Consider the following 26,147-nt stretch of genomic DNA (forward strand, 5'->3'; position numbering starts at 1 on the left):
CTCGGGTTTTGCATGTCCTAAAAGGGACTCTGGCCAGAATCTGCCACCTTTTTGCAGTCTCCATTTCTGAAACTCACCCCTCCAGTGAGTGGCATTTCACGGAAAGCGTGTGGGTGAAAGGTCCGGTGGCCAGTTTATACCAATGGGCAGCAAGTTTTAATGCTATCATTTATAAGCCACTTGCTCACGGGGAACCACCAAATGCTCTTATCCCATTAGAGTGAGACAGGATAGGTCCTCCTCCCCAACCTTTCTGACTTCCTGCTGGCTCCACAGAGTAAAACCAGAAGGTGAGGCTGGACTTGAGAATCAGAAGCCACTACCAAACCACCAAGCCAGGGACAGAGCCAAGTTCTAGTTACCACCTGAGACACCAGAGAAGGGAGACCTCCTGTCATGTCCAGTATGTAGTTGGTAATAAAACATAGATGTTTATGAATTGCTTCCATATGTGCAGGTAACTGGATATTCTATAAGGGAGCTATTATTATTATTATTATTATTATTATCATCATCATCATCATCATCACCACTTCATAGATGAGGAAACAGGGTCTCTGAGAAGTTAAGGGATTTGTCTAAGGCTCTGGGGCTAATAGGCAACAGAACTGGATTCACTCCAGTGTTTAATGCTAATGCTGCCGAGTAGTTTCATCCATCGTTCCTCCTGGCTCTATGTGAGTTTAATTAGGCTGTTCCTGGTCTTGATATGTCAGTGTCCATCTTGGGCCACGGAATCAGTGGCAGATAGACCCTGTCATCGTCATCCTTCTCCTCCCGCTGGGAGGAGAGGGGAGCACGGATAAAAGAGTGTGGTTATTTTATGAAGTGGGGATATTAAAGAGGGAGCTGATATAATTCTGACTCATTTCCACGTCTTCCCTCTTTCTCACAGGCCCCGTGTTTCCGCGTTCTCTCGTTCTGTGAAGCTCACAGAGGACTGCACTTGGAAAGCCATTTTCTCCTGGTATTTTTGTCTCCCTGACCCTCCCTTTCAAAGATGGCTGGTCAAGGAACTCAAAAAGGAGCTCTCTCCCTGCTGCTCTTCCTAACTCGAGCAGTGGCAGCAACTTGGTATGCAGGTAAGCTCTGGGAGCTGCTGTCTCTTACTCCCGGGGCGGGCGGGGCCTAGACCAAGCCATGGGGAGGAAAGAGTACACTGCAAGGGGCCTCCTTACAGATACACGGAAAACCATGCCAAGACAGTAAAGATGGCCACACTGGAGCGGGCTGCCAAGGGTGGCCTTGGAGGCGCCCTACCAAGAGCTAGCTGAAGCCGGCCTTGGTGGCACACGTCTGGAATCCCAGGACATAGAAAACTGACCTAGGGGGCCTGATGGTTCGAAGCCTCCCTCAGCAACTTAGCCAGACCCTGGTTCAAAATAAAAAAGGCCGTGGGTGTAGCATGAAAGCAGAGTGCCTCTGGCTAAATCCCCACTACCCCCAAACAAAGAGCTATTTGAAAATGGGCTGCACTGAACCTGAGTGAGAGCAGGTTGGACAACAGGGCCTCTGAAGTAACTATCTTACCTGCTTTAGCGCCTAGCTTCCTGAAAACCATTTTCTAACCATTCCTTTCCGAGTCAAATATGTCTTCATATTAATTCCTTTATGAGTCGAATGCCATTGTCAAGACCACAAAATTGGTACTTAGACCACGTACCTCACTCAGGAAAAATAAGAGAGAAAGGGCAATGTGTTCAAAGGAAACCAGGAGCCATCAGACTTCTCTCTCCTCCTCCCTCTCAGGCCTTATTTATGAGATGCTTTTAGCCCCTTTCTGCTAAAGTTGTTAATGACAAGCACATATTCCCCCCCCCTCTCTCTCTCTCTCTCTCTCTCAGTACTGTGGTACTGAAGGCTGAACCCACAGGCATTCTACCTCCAAGCTGCACCCGCTGCCCTATTTTATACTGTTTTCATTTTGAAACAGGGTCTTACTAAGCTGCTAAGGGCCTTGCTAAGTAGCTGAGGCTGGCCTCAAACCTGCAGTCCTGCTGTGTTGGCCTCCAAGTCCTGGGATTGCGGGCGTGGGCTTGAGTGGCATTCCCTTAATCAAGGACTCTCTAGTTTATTCTGGCATGTTTCTTACATGAGAAAGGATAGAGATTTCTGAATATGTCCCTCCTCACCAGACACAGGCAGCCCACAAGAAAGGTTTCAATGAGGAGAGGGAAAGGGGGCGAAGGAAGCATGAGAGAAGTATACGGAGCTGGCATGCCGAGGTTTTTGATGGGGCCCAGCTGGCATTCCGAGCGCTAAGAATATTCTGTGGTCCGCAGCGCCTTCCCTCACGGGGGCCGGGCAGAGTGGGGGAATGAGGCCGGCGCAACCAGTAGGGTTAGGAAAATATCCAGAGATGAGTAAATAACAAACTGCTCCCATCTCAGCCACAATCCTCGCAGCTAAAATTTTCCACATGCCCTTAGCTCCTGGTGGAGGCCCTTGGCAGTGAGCTCTGTTTGTCTGGGACAGCTGCATCAAGCTTTCAAATAAATATGCAAACTCCTTCCCCTCTTTGGCTTAACCTGGCTTTGTAGGGGGTGGAAGCACAGGGGCTGACACTGAGATGAAGAAATTCAAATCAAGCCCTTGGCAGAACACACACCATTTGGGGCTAAAGGAGCCCCAAGTCTCCAGGAAAGAAAGATGCAGCTGCTTTCCCCAACCTCCCCCTAGCTTCAGTTCAAGCCCCAAAGACCAAATTCCAGCCAAAGACCACAGAACTAAGGCGATGGATATCTGATGGCTCAAACTCCAATTCTGAACGCTCGTATAAATGAAACCTCAGTGTGGGCGAAGGCCTCTACCTTCCGCGGGATGAAAAGTCCGAGCCCTCGGAGTTCTGAGAATGGGGCACTTTTGCAAACCTTCCGTCCCTCTGAGGCTCTCGAAGGGCTCCTTTGCAAAGGCGACACGGCACGCCCTGCTCCCGTTTTCACCAGCACTCCTCCCGACGGCCTTGAGGGCCAGCAAGCCTTCTCAGGAGGCCAGGCGAGGAGAGACATTTGGGGTTCCTCTGATTGCCTCTTCTGTGCTCAGCTCTGCCCCTGGGCTTGCCCCCGTTCCACTTTCATTCCACAAATACTTACTGCACACCCCCTATGCATCCAGGGCCGCTTTGCTATCTTGTCCGAAGTCAAACATTAATGAGGCTCTGAAAATAGACTCCAACTATTAATTACATTTGGAACTATACTGTACGAAGAGCAGTGCTTGGAGGGGCTCACTGTACTGTGGCTAGGGGAGGAACCCAGTCACCAACCACCGACCTAAAATAGATTCCCAAACATATCGGCTTACCATCCACTTTTGTTTTCTTTTTGGCGGTACTGGGGATGGATCCCAGGGGCATTCTACCTCTGAGGTATACCCCAGCACTACTTTTTAGTCTTTTTATTTTTTTGAAACAGGGTCTCACTGAGTTGGGAAGGGCCTCACTAAGTAGCTGAGGCTATCAGAGAACCGTGATCCTCCACTCTCCACCTCCCGAATGCTGGGATTACAAGTGTGCCACCACACCTGGCATGGCTTACCATCCACTTTTCAGAGGGATAAACAATTACCCGGCCTCCCTCTGGATGTTTCTATCACCCTCCCCACCTTGCATTCGCACCCAAGGCTAACACCACCCCTGGTCATTCCAGCACCCCTCCACCAGGGGGCAGCATTGCCAACTTTGGGAATCTGGAAATCCTTATGCTAAAGGAACTGAGAAATGTCCAATCCCCTCCCCACAGTGTCAAAGAGAGACAAGGAGATGGTATCACGTGGAATGTGCCCCTCCAGTTTCATTCTTATCCCAGCCTATGCATAAAAATACTCAAAGGCGAACAGAGGATGAACCAGAAGGCTTAGAGTAGTAAGGTTGCCAGAGCCCATTCCTGGCACAAAGGAAACTTGGCACTGATGGAGCTACCTCCGCACCCTAGTGGAGACTGTAATTATCCGATCGAGTCTCCCCCTCTGTTTTCCACATCCCCTGTAATTCAGGGTTGATGTAAGATACCTAGTGGCCTCCAACCGCCCCCCCCCCGAACTAGGTTTCAAGAAAGATTTAGGGTTTTATTTTATCCCTACCAGACATCATCCAAACCTCTACCCCACTGCCCTTTTCTTCCTGGTGTGTATGGGCCTGGTGGAGAGGGTCAAACAGACCTTGGGAACTCCAGCCTCTGAGCCTGCTCCTTCATCTGCATAGCAGAGAGCGCTCAGAGTGTGGACTGTTGAGTTGCTATGGCAACACATGCCTAACACCACACAGCGTAGGGCCGAGTGATGGCGGTAGTCCTTACTGTCACTGTCGGTGTTCCCACCTAGCCACAGGCCCTGCCACTCCTCTTTGCTCTCTGGTAAACAGCTGTCTGCTGAGCAGTTCTTCCCAAGCTCCCCGTGGAGCGAGAGTGGGGAGACCTAATACTGCCGGGAACCACCACATCTGCTCTCCTGTTTACAGGAGCTGTGTGGCTTTAAGGCTAATACTAAACTGAACCAGCTGACAAGTGTTCTGCGCCTCACAAAGAAGCCTCCCGTGTGGGCCAAGAGAGAGCGAGGGAGCGAGGCCGAGGGAGAAATAAAGGGAGCCAGAAGAAACGAAAGGGGAAACCGCAAGGAAAAAGGAAAGAAAGGGGAAGAGTAAACGATGAACTCTCCTCTGGAATGAGGGCAGCCCGACAAGGGCATGATTTCATAAGGCACTTTCAACTTGATTCATTCCCTTGTTCACCGAGTTGGACTGGTTTCCAGCCTCCCCCAGCCTGTCCCCAGCCTGAGCCTGTGGGGAGTAGAGGAGCTTTATGATCCAGCCCAGGGCTCCACCCTGGAGTGCAGAGGGGAGGCCACCACATGCGGCCTGTTTACCCCGCACTGTGCTGGAAGCGCACTCTCTCCTGGAAAAGGCGGAGTTTTCTCAGACTGCAGCACGCCTGGTGGCCCTGTGCCCCAGCCTGTGTGTGCCTTGAAGCTCTGGGGGGCTGGAGGCAGAGTTTCCGGAAACCTCACTCCGGAAGAACCAAGTTGCTTTCCACTTAGTCCGCATTCATGGCCAATTTTCCTGCTGTCTGGTGGAACATACTGTTTAGTCTCCCAGCCAGCCGGCCGCAGACCTGCCGCCACAGGGACAGGGTCACTCGGCTGGCCTGAGGTAGATGAGGAATGCTGTATAGCTCAGCGCTTCCTACAGAAACTTCTGCTAATTAGAGAACAGGAAATGGGTCCAAAGGACTCTGCCTTGGGCTGGGGGTGTAGCCAAGTGGTGAAGGGCCTCTCTAATATACATGAGACCCTGGGCCTGCTCCCCAGCAATGCAAAAGAAAACAAAACCCAGCTACGATAACATACACTTAGGATCCCAGTATTCAGGAGGCTCAGTGGGAGGATCGAGGCTCAAGGCCAGCTTCAGAACTCAGCCAAAGTTTAAAAGTAGAAATGGCGGGGGTGTGGCTGGGGGTATCTGATGCAGAATTCCCCTGGGTTCAATCCCCAAGACCACATACAGAGAGAGAGAGAGAGAGAGAGAGAGAGAGAGAGAGAGAGGCAGGCAAGGTTGCCTACGCTTGTAAATCCCGTACTTGGGAGGCTGAGACAGGAGGATCGCAGGTTTACAGCCAGCCTCAGCTACTTAGCAAGACCCTTTTTCAAAATAAAAAGTAAAATTGTGCTGGGAGTATAGTTCAGAGGTAAAACACCCCTGAGTTCAATCCCCAATAACATACAACACACACACACACACACACACACACACACACACACACACACGTGTGCACACACACCCTTTTGAGCCATCTATCTCTGCCTTGGTATGCCACCCTCAAACACGGCGATCAAGCGGCCAGATGCTCGAGCTCTGGGAGCTAAACTTTGAGTGAAGGCCTTCCTCTGAGGGTTCTGAACAGGCACTAGAGAAGACATTAGTCTCAAATCCTTTCCCTCCTACCTGGGACAGCGGTCCACCCTCAGAGCTTGGTTTCACAAGGACGTGTATGTCTCAGCCTTCTAAATACTGGGATCACAAGTGTTTGTCATCATACCTGGGCCAGACTTTTTTTTTCCTTTTGCAGTACTGGGGACCAGGCCCAGAGTCTCATGCATCAAGGAAATGGGTCATTTAGAGTCCAGATTCATAGGGTTGATCAATGGTCAAAAAGTTCACTTATTTTGAATTCGAAAGGAGCCTTCTGAGCTGGGTGTGGTACCACACACTTGTAATCCCAGTACTCAGGAGGCTGAGATGAGAGGGTCACTGGTTCAAGGACAACCTCAGCAACTTGGTGAGGCTCTGTTTCAAAGTCAAAAGTCAAAAAAGAGCTGGGGCTCTAGCTGGGATTTAGAATGCCCCCCCTGGGTTAATCCCCAATTAAAAAAAAAAAAAAGGAGCCTTCTGGTGCAACCAGCGAACTGCCTGGCCGTGAGCTTGCCGTCTGTGCACCTGATATGCTGCCGTTCACCCACAGCAGAATGAGATGGGCCTCCCTGCCCATGGGGTGCCATGTCCTCAGGGAAGGCCAAGGGTGAGGGCAGGGAGGGCTTGAGGAAGCCCCTCCAGCAACCTGCGCTGTCTTCTTCATGCTAGGTTCCGGCTACTATCCAGAGGAAAGCTACAATGAAGTCCATGCAGAGGAGGTCCCCCGGGCCCCTGCCCTGGACTACCGAGGTAATCCCCCTGCTTCTCCGGCCACCACAAGGCTCTTCTCTGCCCCAAGGCCTAGGCATCTTCGTCCAGGTTTGGCTGCTAGGTGCCCAAACTGCAGCACAAGGAATGGGCAGGGGCTGCGATTTCTACTCTTGAACCTGGCTACTGACTTGCCTGTGACTCATCTTATCACTAAGTATTGACCGGGACCTACTTTAGCCCTAGTCCTTGCAAAGGAAGCCAATGGGCGATCCAAAATCCCCCTCAAAGGAGCCTGTGCTCCACTGGGGGCGAGAGGAAGGTAAAAGTAGCAGGAGTAAGGCAAGTGAACGCACAACTACAGGGCAGCAGTAAGGTAACGGGGACCGAGACAACACGAAGCAAGGAAAGAGGCCACGAGAGATGACACGTGTGCTGAGCCTGGCAGGATGAATGGCACTGAGGGCTGGGTGACATTGGCAAAACAGATATGGGGTGAGAAGGCCTGTCACCACTGGAGGGAACTAAGAAAAACAGTCTAAAGCCCGGCGCAGGCCTATACTCCTGGTACTTGGGAGGCGGAGACAAGAGAATCAGGGGTTCCAGGCGAGCCTCAGCACCCTAGATCCTGTTTCAAAAGAAAAAATAAAAATAGTTAGGGATGGAGCTCAGAGGTAGAATGCCCCTGGGTTCAATCCCTACCACAAAAAGAAGCAGTGCGGGTGTAGGCGATGGGACGCGGAGGCAGTAGCAGAGAGCAGGTTGAAGGGGAAGCTCTGTGATCCAGGGGCCCGGAAGGACAGGCAGGAGGGCTCCCTGGGAAGACGTGCCAAATAGTGATTCCTGGTTCGCAGGAAAGCCAGGCGGTAGCTGATCTCCCTGTCCTTACTGATCATCTTTCTCTACTTAGAAAGCCACGCAGAAGAGCCTTTGTGCTAGGAGTCATGCCGGCCAGCCGAAGCTTTTGCTGAGGGGAGTGGCATTGTGAATAACTTCAGAACACCCGCCTGGTTAATCTAGTCAAACAGTAGGGGCTTGGTGGAGTAGAGCGGGATCTAGGAGTCTCCGGGAAATGTGAGCTAGAGGGGACTAAGGGCAGTGGCAAGGACGCGAGCGTCGAGGCGCACCCAACGGCTGGAGTACATCTCAGTGGCACAGCGCTCGCGCAGCACGTGCAGATCTGGGTTTGATCCCTGGCACTGGAATAAGAAAATAGGAGGTATCCAGAGATGGCAAGAATTGGCACAGACTCGATATGCCAAGAAAGACATCAACTATTCTAAATGCCTGGAGAACTGCAAGACTCTTCTCAGAAAAACAAGGTTATAAAAGAAAACTGGTTTGATAGGGATGCCCTATAGGAGGCTGGGCGTGGGGGGCGCACGCCTGGAATCCCAGCATTGGGGAGGCAGAGACAGGAGGATCGCGCTTCACGGCCAGCCTCAGCTACTTAGTGCGGCCCTCCGCAACTCTGCGAGACCCTGTTTCAAAATATAGAATAAAAAATGGGGCTGGGGTGGAGCTCAGAGGGAGAACGCCCCTGGGTTCCACCCCCAGGATCGAAACAAGAAAAGATCGTATATAGGCAGCTGAAGGTGGAAAGATGGAGTCTTGTGCGTCGCCGACTTAGGCGGATGACTGTGCGAGGACGCAGAGGCCAGGTCAGCAACTTAGAAATGATTCGCAGATACGGATAGCAAAGTAGGAAGAGAGGGCCAGTGGTCAGCCTCGACGAAGGAGGTCAGGCCAGGGTCCATCATCCTGCGAAAGCCACAGAGGAACAGTTGGAAGAGAGCAACTGTGTCACGGACGGCCAAGAAATCCAAGCGAAAGCACAGGAAACCTTTTGTCTCTCCATCCCCCAAACCTAGCAGCCCACTGTGACATTCCACCTCTACACCCCAGTCCTACTTTTTATTCTTTATTTTCAAACAGGGTCTCACTCAGTTGCAAAGGGCCTCACTGAGTAGCTCACTGAGTAGCTGAGGCTGTCTGCAAACTGCGATCCTCCGGCCTCAGCCTTCCCAATGCTGGGATTACAAGCGTGTAGCACCATGCCTGGCTTTTAATTTCATTTTTTATATTAACCGCTCTGAATTTTTTGTGCTTGTGGGTGTGGTACTGGAGATTGAACCTAGGAGCATTCTTCCTCCAAGCTACAACCCCAACCCTTTTATTTTTTCATATTAAACAGAGTCTCACTAAATTGCTAAAGCTGGCCTCAAACTTAGCATTCTCCTGTCTTCGCCTCCCAAGAACTGGGGTTACAGGCATGCTCCACCACACCTGGCACTCCCAACCCTTTTTGTTCTATTTTTAATTTTGGAAACAGGATCTCGGTAAGTGGCAGAGGCTGGCCTCGAGCCTGCAATCCTCCGGTTTCTGCCTCCTGAGAACTGGGATTAGAGGTGTATGCCACAACTGACGACCACTCTGACCATTTTAATCTCCAACTTGGCCCCGAACTAACATCCCTGTCTGACAGTCTTACCTCTTCTTCCCCCATGCAATCTGCGCTTCAGCCCGGGCGCTCTACTTTCTGCCTAGAGCACTCTTCTTTGTATTACTCTCAACAAAATGATTATCCGTTTGACAGAAAGAGCCATGTATTGCCGGGCGTGGCGGCGCGCGCTTGTCATCCCAGCATTCGGGAGGCTGAGCCAGGAGGATGGCGGTTCGTGGACAGCCACAGCTACTTAGTGAAGCCCTCTACAACTCCCTGAGACCCGGTTTCAGAATAAAGGATAAAATATAGGACTGGGACGCCGGGCGTGGTGGCGCACGCTTGTAATCCCCACGCTTCAGCCCCGCTGGTTTAAGAGACCCTGTTTCCAAAAATAAAAAAGTATAAAATAGGTCTGGGAGTGTAGCCCGGAGGTAGAAGGGCTTCCAGGAACCCCAGTACCACCAAAATAAATAAATAAATAAATAAATAAATAAATAAATAAATAGGCCTGGGGGTGTGGCTTGGAGGTAGAACCCTCTGGGTTCCATCCCCAGTACCGCAAAAAAATTAAAAATTAAAAAAGAGTCCTGTACTGCTCCCACAGAGCCCTGGAAAGGTCACTGCTGGTTGTCGGCATCCCAGAATTGGAAGCCAGATAGTAAGAGACTGTGAATGGGCAAAGTTTCCAAATAAAAGATCAAAAGGGCTGGAAGGGCTGGTGGTGTAGCTCAGAGGTAGAACATCCCTGGTTCTACCAGCACCACACACACGCGCGCGCGCACACACACACATGCGCACACACGCACACGCACACCAGCAGCAACTGCAGCGGCTGATTTTGTGCTTAGAAAGAATATGGGTTTTGTAGCAGGCAAAGCTTGCGTTCACGTCCCAGCCTTGTTTCTTACTGGCTGAAGGACCCTGGGCAGGTTACTGCCTTGTCTGCAAAATAAGGGTAAATATCCACCTAGTGTCATGGGGCTGTTGGGAGAAGTATATGAGATGATGTATATGGAAAGAAATGAGTAGCATGGCGCCTGGACACTCCATACAGACATTTCCTAGCAGAGATTTGGGCCAGGCAGTATTTAATGACATCCGGAGGCACGTCGTTTAGTTTCCCATTGGCATTCTTTTGGTACAGTTGTCCAGCCAGTTATGAATCTCTTTAACCGTATGGCGCCTCTCCTGCCTTCTTCACCTTGCCCACGTCACCGGCATGGCAGTACGGTCGCGGGCCTCATTATTTCCATATGCCTCCTCTTCCCCGCTCCCCCCACCTGGCGGCCCTACCCAAAAAGGAAATGAGGTCGCGGCAGCCCTTGAAATACGCACCGGCGTCACCAGGCTGCGAGTCCCAGAAGCTACCTTCTTCCTAACTGGAAAACCGGGACTGCTGTTTTGTGCTTCTCCAGCCGTCGAACATTTTATCTGTACGCCACGATTTATTTTGAAACAGGGTCAGCAAATGTGAACGTATCTCTAATAGCTGGAGCCCCCTTACTGTCTCAGCAGGAATCCTGGGCTTCCTATTTCCCCGCACCGGTCCCGTTTCTCCTGCCAGTTTCCGTCTGATGTGTATTTTCCTTGACAGAATCCAGGAGAGACATGGAACGGAAGTGACTGTCGAGGTCCCAGCCTCCCACGCGAGGGCTTCGTGGCATGCGCGGTAGCCTCATAATCAACAGCTCTGCAACTGGAGTGCTTAAGAGACTTCCCATAAATTGGAGAGAAGGTCTCGAGTGTCTCCAGAGCAGCCCTGTCACTGCCACTGGCTTCAAACGAATGCTAGGAGCCCCGAGCGTGCTGTGGGTTGAAGACCAGCTTCCCGGGGCGTCTGCCTTCTCCCGCAGCACTCAGGCAGAGGCTTCAGCCTTTCTTGGTTCCTCCAGCTCCGGAGAGGCTTTGCTCAGAAGTGTCCTCAGGGCTTGTGTCCCTCGGGTTCAGGCTCGAATCAGCTCCGGCGCGCTTTAGCCTTCCCGGCCTTGGGTGACAGATCCGCGCCTGGCTGTGGAAGCAGGCTTGGCCACGTGGCCCCGTTGCTTACACGTGTCCCTTTAACATCGCAAGCACTGACATTTATTTTGTACAGCCAGCGAGGCATCCTGTGTGGTGTGTGTGTGTGTGTGTGTGTGTGTGTGTGTGTGTGTGTTGCTGGGGATGGAACTCAGGGACATTCTACCTCTGACCAATTTTATTTTTATTTTCAAATTTTATTCTATAGCCAGGCATGGTGGCACATGCTTGTAATCCCAGGATTCGGGAGGCTGAGACTGGAGGATAGTGATTCGCGGATAACCTCAGCTACTACTCAGTGAGGCCCTTTGCAACTCAGTGAGACCCTGTTTCAAAATAGAGAATAAACAGTCGGGCGTGGTGGCGCACGCTTGTAATCCCCACGCTTGGGAGGCAGAGATGACAGGATCACACAGGTTCGAAGGCAGCCTCAGCTACTGAGTGAGGCTCTCAGCAACTCAGTGAGACCCTGTTGCCAAATAAAGCATAAAATAGGTCTGGGGGTATAGCCCAGAAGTAGAAAAGCCCCTGGGTTCCATCCCAAGTTCCACCAAGGAAGGAAGGAAGGAAGGAAGGAAGGAAGGAAGGAAGGAAGGAAGGAAGAAGGAAAGAAAGAAAGAACAAAAACTAGGGCTGGGGTGTAGCTCGGAAGTAGACTGCTCCTGGGTTCCATCCCCAGTATTGCAAAAGAAAAAGAACTGTTGCTGAGATCCCGCTAAGTGGCCGAGGCTGCCTTCCAACCTGTAGCCCTCCTGTTTTGGCTTCCCACGTACTGTAATGACAGGACTAAGCCACCATGCCTGGCTTTGCCTATGTATTGTTATCCTATGTCTCTGTTATAGAAAGAGAACGCTGTAGAGCGCGGTGGGTATCAGCACTCCCTTCTGTTTCTTTTTTTGCCTTATGGACATTGATGTCCACGTTTTTAAATTCTTTTTACTGGTGCACTGTAATCAAACGTCTCAATAGCACTCCATTCTTTCCTACGGATAAACCAAAGCTGGTCACAGAAAGACATTTAAGCTGTTTCCAGCTTGGGGCAATTATGAGCAGCGTTCTTTTAGACATATGTCTCTAGAATTTTGTGTGGAGCCAGCTTTTCATTTCCTTTGGGGAAATACCCTAGCGTGGAATCGGTGAACGTACTTGCCTTTCTTTTGCTTCCCTGGGGCATCGTAACTGTACGTGGTAGTGAGATGCGAAGGGTTCTATTCATACGTGCTTCCCCCCCCCCCCCGTGCACGCTGGTCCGCTCGACGGTGATGCACTCATATACCAAAATGCTTGAACTCTTTCCTTCCTCGGCCTCTCTGTCCCCTCCTCTCCTCCCTCCCTGAGAAAATACGCCGCCTGGCTGAGCCTGGCTGCTCTCACCTGGCATGAAGTTCTTGGGCTCCGTCCTTTGCCTGCAAAGGACATTGTCCCCTCTTCTTCACGGCGGAGGAAAACTCCATTCTGTGTATATAGCACGTGTGAGTCATCCACCTGCTCACACACCCAGGTTGGTCCGTGACTTAGCCGTTGTGAATCGCGCTGCTAGAAACACGTGCACGCTAACTCAGATGATTTGGGGAAGACAGAAAGGACTGGGATAGCTTCTTGACAAGAAGGAATGATGTTACCTTTATGAGAAACTACCAAACTTCTTTCCAAAATGTCTCTGTTTCTCCATTTCCAACAACAACATATCAGCGTTCCAATCTCTTGTTCCGTCGTCATCAGCACTGGGTATTGATTGCCACTTTTAAAAAATGTAGACCTTCTAGTGGGTGTATTAATGGTATCTGGTTTTAACTTGCATTTGATTACTAACATCTTTCCGTGTGCTTATTTGCCATTGGTATAGATCCTTGTTAGCAACATGTCTGTTCGTATCTTTCAGATCTTGTGTGCAAGTCCTAATTGTTCACTTCTCTTTTTCTTGCGGAACTGGGGGTGGGACCCGGGGCACTGTACCCCCAAGCCCCACCCCCAGCCCTATTTTTATTCTTTATTTTGAAACAGGGCTTCACAATTTGCTGAGGCTGGCCTCAAGCCTGCAATCCTCCTGTCTCAGCCTCCCAAGTGCTGGGATTACAAGCGTGCGCCACCACGCCCAGCAATTGTTCACTTCCTTATTGTTAAGTTTTGATAGTTCTTTCTATATTCTAAGTAGAATATAGAGAAGTACAGTTTTTATTTATTTATAAAATTTTTATATTTATTTAAAATAAAATAGTTTATTTTATTTAAATATAATAAATATTTATTATATTTTCTATAATTTTTCTCCCATCTTTGCTCTCCTAACACTGCATTTCACAGCGTAGAAGATGGAAAGTTTGACAAGCTCACACTTACTGATCTTTCTTTTCTGAATCATGTTTTTGGTGTCATAGCTGAGACGCCTTTGCCTACCCCCAGTTTCTGGAGGTTTTCTCCCTTTTTAAAAATTTTTTATGTTTTCCTTTTTACATTTAAGTCCACCATTCATTCTGAGTTAGTTTGTATATAAGATGCCAGATTTGGTTGTATTTCTTTCCTGTGTTCTGTTTTTTTTTTTTTTTTAGGGGAGGTACATATGAAAGTTCAATTGCTCCAATTCTGTTTGTTGAAAGGCTATTATTACTCTTCCACTAAATAATTTTTTCATCTTTGTCAAAAAAAGCCTCTGGACATACTTGCATGGGTCCATTTCTGGGATCTCTATTCTTTTATTTTTTCTTTTTTATTTATTTTATTTTTATGTTAATCATATTGGGAAATGTCACTGTGTGACATTCACACAGCGCTTGGTGCCCTCCCAACAATGAGCGTCCAGATTGACCACGCTACATTCCCACTTATGCACCTATTCAAATGTAGCTCCTCTCTTTATCAACCTCAGCCTTCTTCCTTTCCTACCCTTCCTTTCTAGCTTTGCTGAGGTCTCCCCTCCATTATCTGGAGTCCCTCTGATATCCCTAATACTCCCTAGTTTGGGCATATTCGAGAAAACATATGTCCCTTCTCTTTCTGTGCTTGGCTGATCTCAATTAACATAATATTCTCCGGGTCTTTCCATCTTCTTGAGAATTACATGATTTTGTTCTTCCTTATTGCTGAGTAGAATTCCATTGTGTGTATTTCCCATAATTTTGCGATCCATTCATCTGTTGATGGAGACCTAGGTTGGTTCCATATTTTGGCTATTACGACTTGTGCTGCTATGAACATGGGTATGCATACGTTACTGTAGTTCTCTGATTTCAACCCCTTTGGAAAGATCCCGGGCTTGCTATTCTATTCCGTGGATTTGTGTGTCTGCCTTTCGCTGACACCACACTCTTGATTACTGTGCTTTGAGTTTCCTTTTCTTCTTTTGCCCTAGTCCCCCGATGGTGCTATACATTAAATATCCAGGATGGAGAAGCCACATGCTACTCGCCGAGGGGAGGAAATTATCACAGCAGCCTAGGAACACGTTGTGAGCTCTCTTGTGATCGGGGCTTTCGGCTGATTGGACGGAGGTCGGTGCAATGCCTGCCAAGCCGCCGCTGGTCTGGAACTGCCTACTGCAGGCGTAAGTTGTACGTGTGCATGTGTGTGTACGGAAGAACGTAGCGCCGCACACCTGCGGGTGTTACGGTGTTCTTCCTTCCAACGCAATTTGGAAATGTTCCACAGGTCTCCAAGAGGGCCTTTCCTCATTCCCGCATTCCACTTCCTTTGTTCTCCCTGTGATTATTGTCAAAACAATATGGCTATTTAAGAGTGGCCAGGCCTTCTTCCTCAGGGAAGCCAGGAGTACCAAAGGAGGCTGAGGCTTGGCCCTGAGGCCTGATGTGGCCCCGGGCCTCCTTCTGAGCTCCAAGTTTGTGTAGTCTCAAACTTCCCATTCATGCGAAGTGCTGTACTTCCTGGCCTGTAGCCTTAGAAGGCCTTGCTAGTGAAGCTATGAACTATCTGCTAGCCTTCATTTTCTTTTGAAAGTCAAAAAGAAGGAGCCCTAATGCTAAAATATGGCTAATAGACACACATTCAGGTTATGTCCCCTTTATCCTCCATATTCCTACTTCTTTTTCAAGGCCCACAGCCTGCCCCCTTTTAGCAGACGGGCTTTGTCCGCAGGTCCATCACTGAATACCATTTGTAGGGCATCTATGTGTGCAGGGCCCTGTACTGGTCCCCTCAGTAGCTTATTCGATTTCTCAGAGTAATGGAATCGAAACCCACATGCGTGCACGTCAATGCTAGGTACCTGGACACAGAAAAAATGAGCATTCGAAGAGGAGTGAGGTGGTCAGAGAAAATGATACAGAGGAGAGGAGAAGCCAGATAGCCAGGAAGAAGGAAGTCGGCACAGCACTGAGGGCAACTGTAAGGAAGTTGTTTTACAAATGAAACCCTAACATTTGCAAAAATGAACTGGTATTAATTTGACAAAATTGAAGTATATAAAGCTATAAATTAAGCCGGGCGTGGTGGTGCACGCTTATAAGCCCAGTGTCTGGGAGGCTGAGACAGGAGGATTGTGGTCCGAGGACAGCCTCAGCTACTTAGTGAGGCCCTCTGCAATTTAGTGAGACCCCGTTTCAAAATAAAGAATAAAAAAATAGCACTAGGAGTGTAGCTCAGAGGTAGAATGGCCCTGGGTTCCATCCCAAGTACCACTCAATAAATAAATAAAGCTATAAATCAGAAATGGAAAGAAAACCAGTTGAGATTTTGAGACGTATATTTCCAGGTGTCTAAAGCGAGTTGTTGCCTCTGAGCTTTAAATCGACCTTTCTTCTTTTTTTGGCGTTAAATCTGTCTTTGACCTTCCTCATAGGAGGCAAGAGGGCAAGCACTTTGGACCTGTCGTTTTTATTGTCATATAATACTAAGCAAACAAGTGCATCTGAAGAGAGAATTCTTTTCTCTTGGCCTTGATTTCCAGGAGATCATTTTTGCATAGGTCTCCACATAACAGATACTGGAAAGCAGAAGGAGAATAATCTTCAAGTCTATTTGACCACGAAACAAATGAACATATCCCAGATAGGCTCTTTATTCAAAACTCCCAACAACTGAACTTATTTAGGATCTGAACACAGACAATCTAAAGAAACATATGGCCTCCTTCTCTCAAGTGTCAGCTTTCTCAGGCCAGGCTTTGGCAAGCACAGGCTCACAATTAATCCACGGTGGCAGTTCCTGGCATACGCGGCGTGTAACGCACACGGATTCTTTCTTTATCAAATACCACCACACCCGCTTTTCCAGGCACTGGACTGACTTGTATTGTCACACACATACACATGGACAGAAAGCCATTCCACTCTGGCGCGTAAGTGAGCCTCAGCACCAAAATGCTACCCGAAAAGGAACCGTGGACACGCTCAGGGCATATCCAAAGCATCTGAGGAGCGGGAGAAGAAACCAGTGACCGCCGAGGCTCGAGAGGAGCCCGGAGGCCTCGATGCATTGTCCCTTTACTCTGCACAAAAACTCTGTGAGGCACTCGCATTTTGCGAAGGAAAACACTGAGACTCAGAGATGAGGCAACTGCTTCAAGCGACAGAGCAAGCGAGACGCAGAGCTGGCAGCACACCCAGGTCTGACTCTTAAGTCCATGCCCTTCAACAAGTAATTATGTGTCTTTGATTTGAGACCCCTACACCCCAAGGGCGCTTCTGTTCTTTATAATATGAAAAGGAGAAGACATGGGCAAAGGCAGTGTTAGGGTTTGGATTTGCAGTACTCCCCCTACAAGCTCCTGAGTTGAAAGCCTGGTCCCCAGTGTGGGAAGATTGAGAGGTGGCATGTGGCTGGCGGGTGGGTCACTGCGGGCATGGCCTGTGAGGGCTCTGTCTGTCCCTGAGCCCCTCCTCTGGCTTTCTGTTTCTGGGCAGCAATGAACTGAGCAGCTTTCTTACACAATCCCCCGCTACCACAAGGTTTCAGCCTTGGCACTGTTCACCCTTGGACCGAACCTCTGAAGCCATGAGCCCAAATGAGCCTTTCTTCCTCTAAGTGCTTCTTATCAGGTACTTTGGTCACAGCAACAACACCCACACAGCTGACTGCTACAGGCCCCCAAATGTCAGGGTAGCACTTTGTGTTGGCTTTCTGTGTTTCCCTGTATGTCTCTGATAGGGTTCTCCCTGTACTAGTTGCCCGGGTATCAGCTCCAGCTACTCTCACAGACCACCGAGCTTGCCACTTGGTTCTCTCTTAGAGATGCGATGCCATGCTCTGCCGTTCATCACCAGCGGCACCTACACCTGCACAAATGGGGTGCTTCTTGACTCCCGCTGTGACTACAGTTGCTCCCCTGGCTACCACCTAGAAGGTGACCGCAGCCGAATCTGCATGGAAGATGGACGGTGGAGTGGAGGCGAGCCTGTGTGCGTAGGTAAATGCTGGCCGCTCCCAGCTCTCCTGCTGCAAAGAGCCATCCTCACACTATGTCCAAAAAAGGCGCACGATGTAGTCACAGAAGGCAATCCTGTTGGCCGCGGGGGCCGTGCAGGAGCATGAGCTTAACAGAGTACCTACTTCCCCTGGGGTCAGGCTTCTTCCCTCGGTTTCTTGAAAGCCTCGAACACTTTCCCCACTCAGCTCGGCGTGCTGTTGTTTCCAGGGAACACTTGATTTTTAACCTCCACAGACATAGATCCTCCCAAGATCCGCTGTCCCCACTCACGTGAAAAGATGGCAGAGCCAGAGAAACTGACTGCTCGGGTTTACTGGGACCCGCCCTTGGTGAAAGATTCTGCTGATGGAACGATCACCAGGTGAGCTCGAGTCATGCATACCCCTGGTGCTTTCTAGAAGCTTCCCTCAGGCCTCAGGCTGCTCGCGTGGAAAGCACGCCGGCTGAGGCTAAGTGATCGTGTGCCTCACATGTCGAGTCTAAGAACCATTTTTGTCAGTAACTCCGTCACCCTTATTCCTGCAGGGTGACGCTCCGGGGCCCAGAGCCTGGTTCCAGCTTTCCTGAGGGAGAGCATGTGATTCGTTACACTGCCTACGACCAGGCCTACAACAGGGCGAGCTGCAAGTTCATTGTGAAAGTACAAGGTCAGATCGCAGTTGGGTTCTTATCCTGGCTCCACCCAGAGCTGCTAGAGGCCCCACTCCAAGCTTCTCCTCTGCGGCCCGGCAGAGGGGAAACCGAGTCCCCAAGCAGGCTCGTCCCAGGAGCCTCCGTTACCTGTGCGCGCACATGATACACAAGCCTCGACTCATGATACAGAAGCCTCGGCTCTTCAACAGGGCTCTCTCCTCCTACATCCAGATAAAATTCTCAGAGACACTCTAGCCATTTCTTTTCTTGGCCTTCAAAATGATCAAATCAGCTGGGCGTGGTGGGCACGCTTGTCATCCCAGCATTTGGGAGGCGGAGACAGGAGGATCATGGTTCGCAGCCAGCCTCAGTTACTTAGTGAGGCCCTCCGCAACTCAGCGAGACCCTGTTTCAAAATAAAGAATAAAAAATAGGGCAGGGGGTGTAGCTCAGAGGTAGAATGCCCCTGGGTTCCATCCCCAGACCCCAAAAAAAGATCAAATTGAATCCGTTTTCATGCTCAGTACTTTCCCTCTACCAAAACAAAAACTGGGTTGGTAAGTACCCGATTCTTCCTCTTTGCTTTGTGCCCCACTGTTTCGCTTTGCTTTTCCCATTATAAAAATAATTCCCACTCATTTTTGGACATTTGAAAAATAACAAAGGTTATCCTTCTGCATTAAAATACAAGTTAATTTCTCTATGTTCTTTAAAATTTCCTTAGACATATTTTCAATGACAATAATAATTCAAGGCTAGCAGGATGCAGTAATGATATAATAATAATAATGCAATAATATGAGACCCAGTTACAAAATAAAAATAAAAAAGGGCCTGAGGCATAGCTCAAAGGTAGAGTGCCTCTTGATTCAGTTTCCAGTACTACATTAGAAAAAAGAGCTATGGGTTCAAGGCCAGCTTCAACAACTTAGACCCTGTTTCAAAATAAAAGTTAAAAGGCCTTGGAGTGTAGCTATGAGGTAGAACAGCCCTGGGTTTAGTCCCCAGTAACAACACCAAAACATCTCCTCCAACTTATCTGTGCGACTGAAAGTCATTCTTTAAGGTGGCCGTTTTAATACAGCGGCTCCATTAAGTCTGAAAGTAGATGACAATATTTTCTTTGATAGGTTGATAGTCTTTTGATGCCAATATGTATATTCACCTGTATCTCCAACCTCTGTTTGAATATCAAATTTAATTCCCTACAAAAGGAACTTCCGGCTTCATCCTTGAGCACGGGAAACATAGAAAAGGCATTTGTTCTGATGAGCCCAGCCCTGTGCTCTGGGCATCGCCGCGTGGGCCCCGGCTTAGCCTTTCCTCCCCGGAAGAGACACAGACCGCTAACTAGCACCCCTCCCCAACAGTGAGACGCTGCCCAGCTCTGAAGGCGCCACCGCACGGCTACCTCAGCTGCACCTCAGCGGGGGATAACTATGGCGCCACTTGTGAATACCATTGCGACGGCGGCTACGAGCGCCAGGGCACCCCCTCCCGGGTCTGCCAGTCCAGTCGCCAGTGGTCAGGATCGCCGCCCCTCTGTACCCGTGAGTGAAACGGGGAGTTTGGATGATCCCCGTGGCGTGGGGGTCCCATGGCTATGTGTAAATAGGGGGCTTCTGAGATGTCTCCATTTCAAGAGCCCCAAGGAATACCTCTGCCCCGAGAAGGCGGCTTTAAAGTCCCCAAGTTTCTTTCAGGATTTCTCTCCAGGGAAGGGAGAAATAACCAGAAGGCTAACCCCAAAGAGTGGAAGTCCCCAAGAAGTGAGGCGCTCAGTGAGGGTGCCGGAGACAGCGGCCCTCTGCTTCTGCCCTAGCTCTGAAGATCAGTGTCAACGTGAACTCGGCTGCTGGCCTCCTGGACCAGTTCTACGAGAAGCAGCGGCTGCTCATTGTCTCGGCTCCCGACCCCTCCGACCGGTATTATAAAATGCAGCTGTCTATGCTCCAGGTGAGACCGCCCCTGCTGAGGGCGCAGGCCCCGGACCTTGCCCATCCCTCTTCCAGCTCCAGTACGTGCCCTCTGCAGTAAACCCTATCTGCCACGTGATCGGCTGGGAGCATTTGATCAGTTTAGCACGGGCGTATTTAGTACATTGTTAAAAAGAAGTCTACATTTGGGGCTGAAAAAGCAATACGCCACTGGCACAATAGGCGTGCCTTGCAGGACCCGGGGAATCGGGCAGGGAGTGTGGCGAAGCGCCATGGGGAGACCTGCCAGGCTCTGCGCCTGCCCCCTTGTGTCTGCAAGGAACGGTAGCACTAACGCCTCTGCACTAAGCGCCGCGTGAGCGCCAGGAACTGACCTACTCGCTTTACACATACGTGTCGAGTTCTCACAAGAACCTGTATGAGGCAGGTTCTATTATAATTCCCACTGAGTAGGAGAGAAAACTCAGGCACGGACGGTGGTTTTTCCAGAGCTTTAGCTAGTAAGAAGCAGCGTGGTCTTGAACCCTGGAGGTCCAGCTCGAGGACCTGTGCGCTCCGCCACTGCCAGTAGGAAAAGGACGGTGATGGCAGAGAAAAACGAGGAAGCTGCGTGATGGCTTTCTTGGTAGCGTGCATTGGACAAAGGGGTGTTCTCCCTCTGAGCTCCAGCGCTAGCCCTATTTTCTTTTCTATTTGGAAACCAAGTCTCACTAGGTTGCTGAGAGGCTCACTAAGTTGCTAAAACTGGGCTCAAATCTGTGATCCTCTTGTCTCAACCTCCCAAGTACTGGGATTGCGGGTGTGTGCCACTGCAGCCGGCTAATGACTTTTAATGTACTAAGAGATTGCCAGCCAAAGCCACTGGGGGATGAGAGAGAGGTAGGACAGAAGAGATATGACCATGAGGACCTGTAAAAAGAACGGACTCGGCGGGCGTGGTGGCGCACGCTTGTAATCCCAGTCCTTGGGAGGCTGAGACGGGAGGATCGCGGTTCGCGGCCACCCTCAGCTACTCAGTGAGGCCCTCTGCAACTCAGTGAGACCCTGACTCAAAATAAAGAATAAAACATAGGGCTGGGGGTGGAGCTCTGGGGTAGAATGCCCTGGGTTCCACCTCCAGTACCGCACACACACAAGAGCACAGCCAAGTTCCTCACAAGAACCCAGACTGTGCTGACAGAGCCGCGTGGGGTGCACACCTGTGACCCGCTACCTGGGAGGCTGAGACCGGGGGTCACAAGTCTGAGGCTAGCCTCAGCATGTTTGAAAGACCTCAACAACTTAGTGAAATCGTATTTCAAAATAAAAAGGGAAATGTGCTGGGGGTTAGCTCAGTGGTAGAATGCCCCTGGGTTCTACCCCCCAATACCCAAAATAAATAAATAAACAAATAAATGAAACACTAAAAGAAGCACCTCCAGAGAGCCGACAGGTGCCCAAGTAAAAGAAGCAGCTGCTTAGAAGCTTTCTAAAAACGGAATCACAGAACTTCCCAGTTCCATGTTCAGCAGCCCATGATGGCAGCGCTTTTGCCAACAGCACGAACCCGTAGGTCTTGATCAAAAAGGACCTTGTTCCTCCGGGAATCCAAAAAGGCAGACACAGAGGAGGAGTGTGCAGGGATGCCGAGCCCGAGGCTCAGGGATGAGGACAGCATCAAGGGTGAAAGGAGGGCCACCAGGGAAGGATTCCGGCAACACTGCCAGAACACCTGCAGGACGACCAGGGAGGAAGGCAACAAGGGGGACGCAGAGAGCACGGGCCCTGCACGGTGTACACTGCCATCCTCCTACTTGGGAGGCTGAAGTAGGAGGTTTGTAGGTTCGAGGTCAGCCTCCGTGATATCTAATTTAGTGATGTTCCGTTGCAAAATCAAAAGAAATGGGGGCCTAGCTCAGTGATAGAATGCCCTGAGCTCAATCTTCACAGAGCGAGATTGAGAGCGCGAGAGCGAGCGAGAGTGAGAGCGAGAAAGCAGCAGCACTGGGCCCTATTTGAATAAATCCTGGAAACCCAGAGAAGGCCCTGGGGCCTGGGGATGTGGTCTGGTGGCAAAAGCACATCTTTGACCTTGGGCATCAGCTGAGACTCAGCGCCTTACGGTCTTACAAATGCGGGCAGCTTCCGTTCTTTCCTATGGAGTAAGAATGCCACCACGTCCCTTGTTTCCCGTTTGGGGCCTTAAGAGGATTCGGCTGTTTCCGCACAGCATCAGGTCCGGGTCAATAAACAAAAAACAATAGCCATTATCACAACAGTCATCTGTTCAGAACCATGGGCTGAGCGGCGGTTGTTCCTGCAGGTCGGTGATTGTTCCTCTTTCCTACTCTCCTCTGTGAGCCCGGTTGCATGCAGTTCAGTGGAACCAAGGGAAGCCTCTGGCAGCCCTTCAGAAATGCCAGGGGGAAGCTGTGTCCTCCGGAGATCTCCGGGGGACCGTGTGATCACTGCAGGAGCCCCTCCCTTCCTACACTGCCCCCCCGTGGCCAGCAGGGTCAGCCAAGGGGCCTTAGTTTGAGAAGAAACTAACTGCTCTCTCCCCTCGCAGCAATCCACCTGTGGTCTGGACCTGCGGCACGTGGCCATCATGGAGCTGGTGGGGCAGCCACCGCAGGAGGTGGGGCGCATCCGAGAGCAGCAGCTGCCGGCCGACATCATTGAGGAGCTCAGGTGCCGGCTGGGGGGCTGCAGGGTTGGTGGGCAGGACACTGGCGGCGGGGTTTGTGGCTGACCCAGCAGACACTACTCTCTTGGGACACTTTTTATTTTTTATTCTTGGTACTGGGGATGAAACCCCAAGGGAATTCTACCTCTGAGATCCACCTACAAACCCTTTTTAAAACTTATTTCAAAACAAGACCTCACTAAGTTCCTGAAGGCCTTCCTAAGTTACCAAGGTTCGCCTCCAGCCTGTGATCGTCCTGTTTCAGCCTCCCAAGCACCGGGATCATAGGTCTGCACCACCATGCCCAGCTTCCTGGGACATTTTTTATGTTTGAACTTTCGTGGATGTGTTAGGTAAGACTGGAGAGTGATTCTTAACTGTGGCAAGAGAATCAAATGAGGGCTTAAATCCAGCCGGGTGTGGTGGTGCACACTTGTAGTCCCAGTATTTGGGAGGCTGAGAGAGGGGGATCGCGGTTCGAGCCGGCCTCAGCTACTCAGTGAGGCCCTTTGCAACTCATGGAGACTGTTTCAAAAGAAATAGGGCTGGGTGGAGCTCAGAAGTTGAATGCGCCTCCGTTCCATCCTTAGTGCTGCAAAAACGCAGGTTGCCAAGCCTTGTCCCCAAACAGGTGACGCGCCTGAGACATTTAACCCTAACTTGACTGACATGAGCCTCCGACCCTGCTGTCCTGTCCTCCTCTCTCACCTCTGAAGGAGCAAAATGCCTCCCTAGGCCCTGGCACTTGAATGCTGCCCACCAGCCCCCAGGGAAAGCGAAGGCTGAGTAGCAGAACCTGACTTCTCGGCATCTCTGCCCATCCGCCTCCGCACATAGCAGGGCCAATAAAGTCATCGGGGCTCTGTGTTCTAGAGACAGTACCTACCCCTACGGCCCAGACTCCGTGGGGACGGAAAGATTCAAGTCCTGGTGACAGAGGGAGGAGGCTGCCGACTTGCAGCTGCGGACAGAGGAGTTAACTAGGCGTTGTTTCTCGCCTGCGCTAAAAGGCGCACAGACGCTCCAGGGCCCCGTAGCGAGCGCCCCTAGAGTTGGTCCAGGAAGACGCGGCATGCAGTCATACGTAGCCTGCCTAAAGGAACGGACCACGAAGGCGCGAAGCTGGTGCTAATGAAGCTGCCCCAGGAGGGTGAGGGCGGGAACAGCTTAGTAGAGCTAGCGCGGTGGGGCGGGAAGACTGCAGAGACTCGAGATGCATGGGACCAAGGATGTGGTGTGGAAGGGCTCCATCCATCGGCGCATCAGCAGGGTAAGAAGAGCCCTGCGGGACCACTGCCCAGGCCAGGTCTCACATCTCCTGGGGTGCTCTCTCTAGGCAATTTCAGCGCCTCACTCGCTCCTACTTCAACATGGTGTTGATTGACAAGCAGGGGATCGACCGAGAGCGCTACATGGAACCTGTCACCCCGGAGGAGATCTTCACATTCATTGACGACTATCTGCTGAGCGACCAGGAGCTGGCGCGGCGCCGGGAGCAGAGGGATGTGTGCGAGTGACCTGGGGGCGGGGCGGGCAGAGGGCCTGCGCACCGGGCTCCCCTGGCTAGCTAAAACGGAGGCCTCTGGGAAGGGGACTCCAAGCAAGCTTGGCCAGTGCTGGGATACCTGCAGGGACCATTTGGGGGCGGTGCAATGGCTTCCCTGGGGGCGTAAGCAGCTAGGTAGGGGCTGAGAACAGGCCCTGCACAGTGGGCTGGGGCTAGTCTTCCTTTCCTAACCCGGGCCTCTGCCCAGCCCTCAAAGCCTTTTAGCGAAGTAAAACCTAACTTTATTCACCTGCTGGCCCTGTTTGCAGTGGTTCCTCTACCCTGAGGTGCCAGCAGAGGGCAGCACCATCACATCAGAGGGTTGAGAAACTCGTTAAGCAAGCCATGTTGCATTTTCCTCCCAGTTTAAGAATATGGGGGTGGGGAGCTCTGCAAAACTTCTGGAAACTGCTCGTCATTTCCCCTTCTAGGGCACTGGGTTAAAAATGTTGTCTGAACCATTGTTTCATCAAGAGTTAGCAAAACATGCTGGGCACCGAGGTGCAGGCCTGTAATCATAGTAGATAAGAGGCCGAAACAGGAGGGTGGCAGGTTCAAGGACAAGACCCTCAGCAACTCAGTGAGACCCTGCTTCAAAAAAAATAAAAAGGACTGGAGGTGTAGCCCAGTGGTAGTGCACCCCTGGGCTCAATCCCAGTACCAAAAAGAAAATACATACACCCCTGAAAGTAAATTTGAGGTCAAGCTATTGGGAAATGGAGCTACAAGCAGATCCCTGGTGAGTGTGTGTGTGTGTGTGTGTGTGTGTGTGTGTGTGTGTGTGTGTGTGTGTGTATGTGTGTGTGTGTGTCCCCCCGTCCGGTCCTGGGGATCATCCCCACAGCTTGACACATGCTAAACAGGCTACACCCCAGGCCCCAATCCCTGCTCTGACCTCAGCCACCCACCGGTGGCAGTGATGGAAGTTCCCCTTGCTGCTCACAACCTACTCTTGTACATTCGTAGAACGCAGAGCCCGAGTTGAGGCTGTGCAGCGCTGTCCTTCATTGTTACCCATGGAAAACCAGAGGGGAAGAGCCTGATGGTGCCGTGTGCTCACTGAGCCAGGCATCCCTCTAAACCCCACCGAAAGCCTCACAACGACTCCCCAAGTGAGAGCTGTTATTAGCTCCCCCACAGATGAGGGTTTCAAAGCTCAGTGAGCAAAGCAGAGTGGCACACACCTGTAAGTCCCCTTCGTGGGAGGCGGGGGCAGGAGGATCACGGGTTCCAGGCCAGTCTCATCAATTTAGTGAGACCTGCAGCAACTTAGCGAGACCCTGTTTCAAAATAAAAAATAAAAAATAGGGCTGGGGTATAGTTCGGAGGTAGACGGCACTGGGTTCAATCCCCATACCAAAAATAAATAAATGAAAATAAAAATAAATTTAAAAAGCGCTGGGGATGTAGCCCAGAAAGAATGAGAATGCCCCTGGGTATAATCCCCAGGATATCCCCCCCCCTCTCTCTCACACACACACACACACACACACACACACACACACAATTCAACAAAGTCTGCCAATCTGCCTAAAATCAGACACCTAATAAGTGGCAATATCGGGAATTGGACAGCAGCAGCAGCTTCCAGAGCCAGTGTTCCTAAATACTATGCCATCTGGCTTCTACTTCCTTTTCCACTTCCCATTTAAAGATAGCTGAAAACTCTAAGCAGGGCGAAAGCTTCTCTCCTCTCTATTCCTACTCAGACATGAGCCTCAGCACGCTCCTTGGAGGAGAGAGAGAACTGAAAGGCTCTTGACCCAAGAAAATCCACCTGTGTGTGCTGCTGGGGATCAAACCCAGAGGCGGTCTACCTTGACACATACCAACAGCTCTTTTATTTTTTGAATTTGAGACAGGGTCTCATTAAGTTGCTGAGGGACTCGCTAAGTCATTGAGGTTGGCTTCAAGC

The 26,147-nt window shown here is 50.7% G+C and overlaps 1 protein-coding gene across 1 annotated transcript; it reads left to right on the top strand.

Annotated features, from left to right (window-relative positions):
• Positions 1-1,000: 1,000 nt before the first annotated feature.
• On the top strand, positions 1,001-24,203 carry SRPX2 (sushi repeat containing protein X-linked 2; the record flags this gene model as incomplete). The annotated part of the gene is made up of 10 exons (XM_080719645.1): positions 1,001-1,082; positions 6,572-6,652; positions 14,422-14,613; positions 17,254-17,430; positions 17,686-17,812; positions 17,977-18,098; positions 19,455-19,634; positions 19,907-20,040; positions 22,570-22,691; positions 24,023-24,203. 10 exons carry the CDS (start codon positions 1,001-1,003, stop codon positions 24,201-24,203), a joined length of 1,398 nt encoding a protein of 465 aa, XP_080575771.1.
• Positions 24,204-26,147: the final 1,944 nt, after the last annotated feature.

This window comes from Muscardinus avellanarius (genome assembly GCF_963383645.1).
Source record: "Muscardinus avellanarius genome assembly, chromosome: X".
In the NCBI taxonomy this organism is placed as follows: Eukaryota; Metazoa; Chordata; class Mammalia; order Rodentia; family Gliridae; genus Muscardinus; species Muscardinus avellanarius.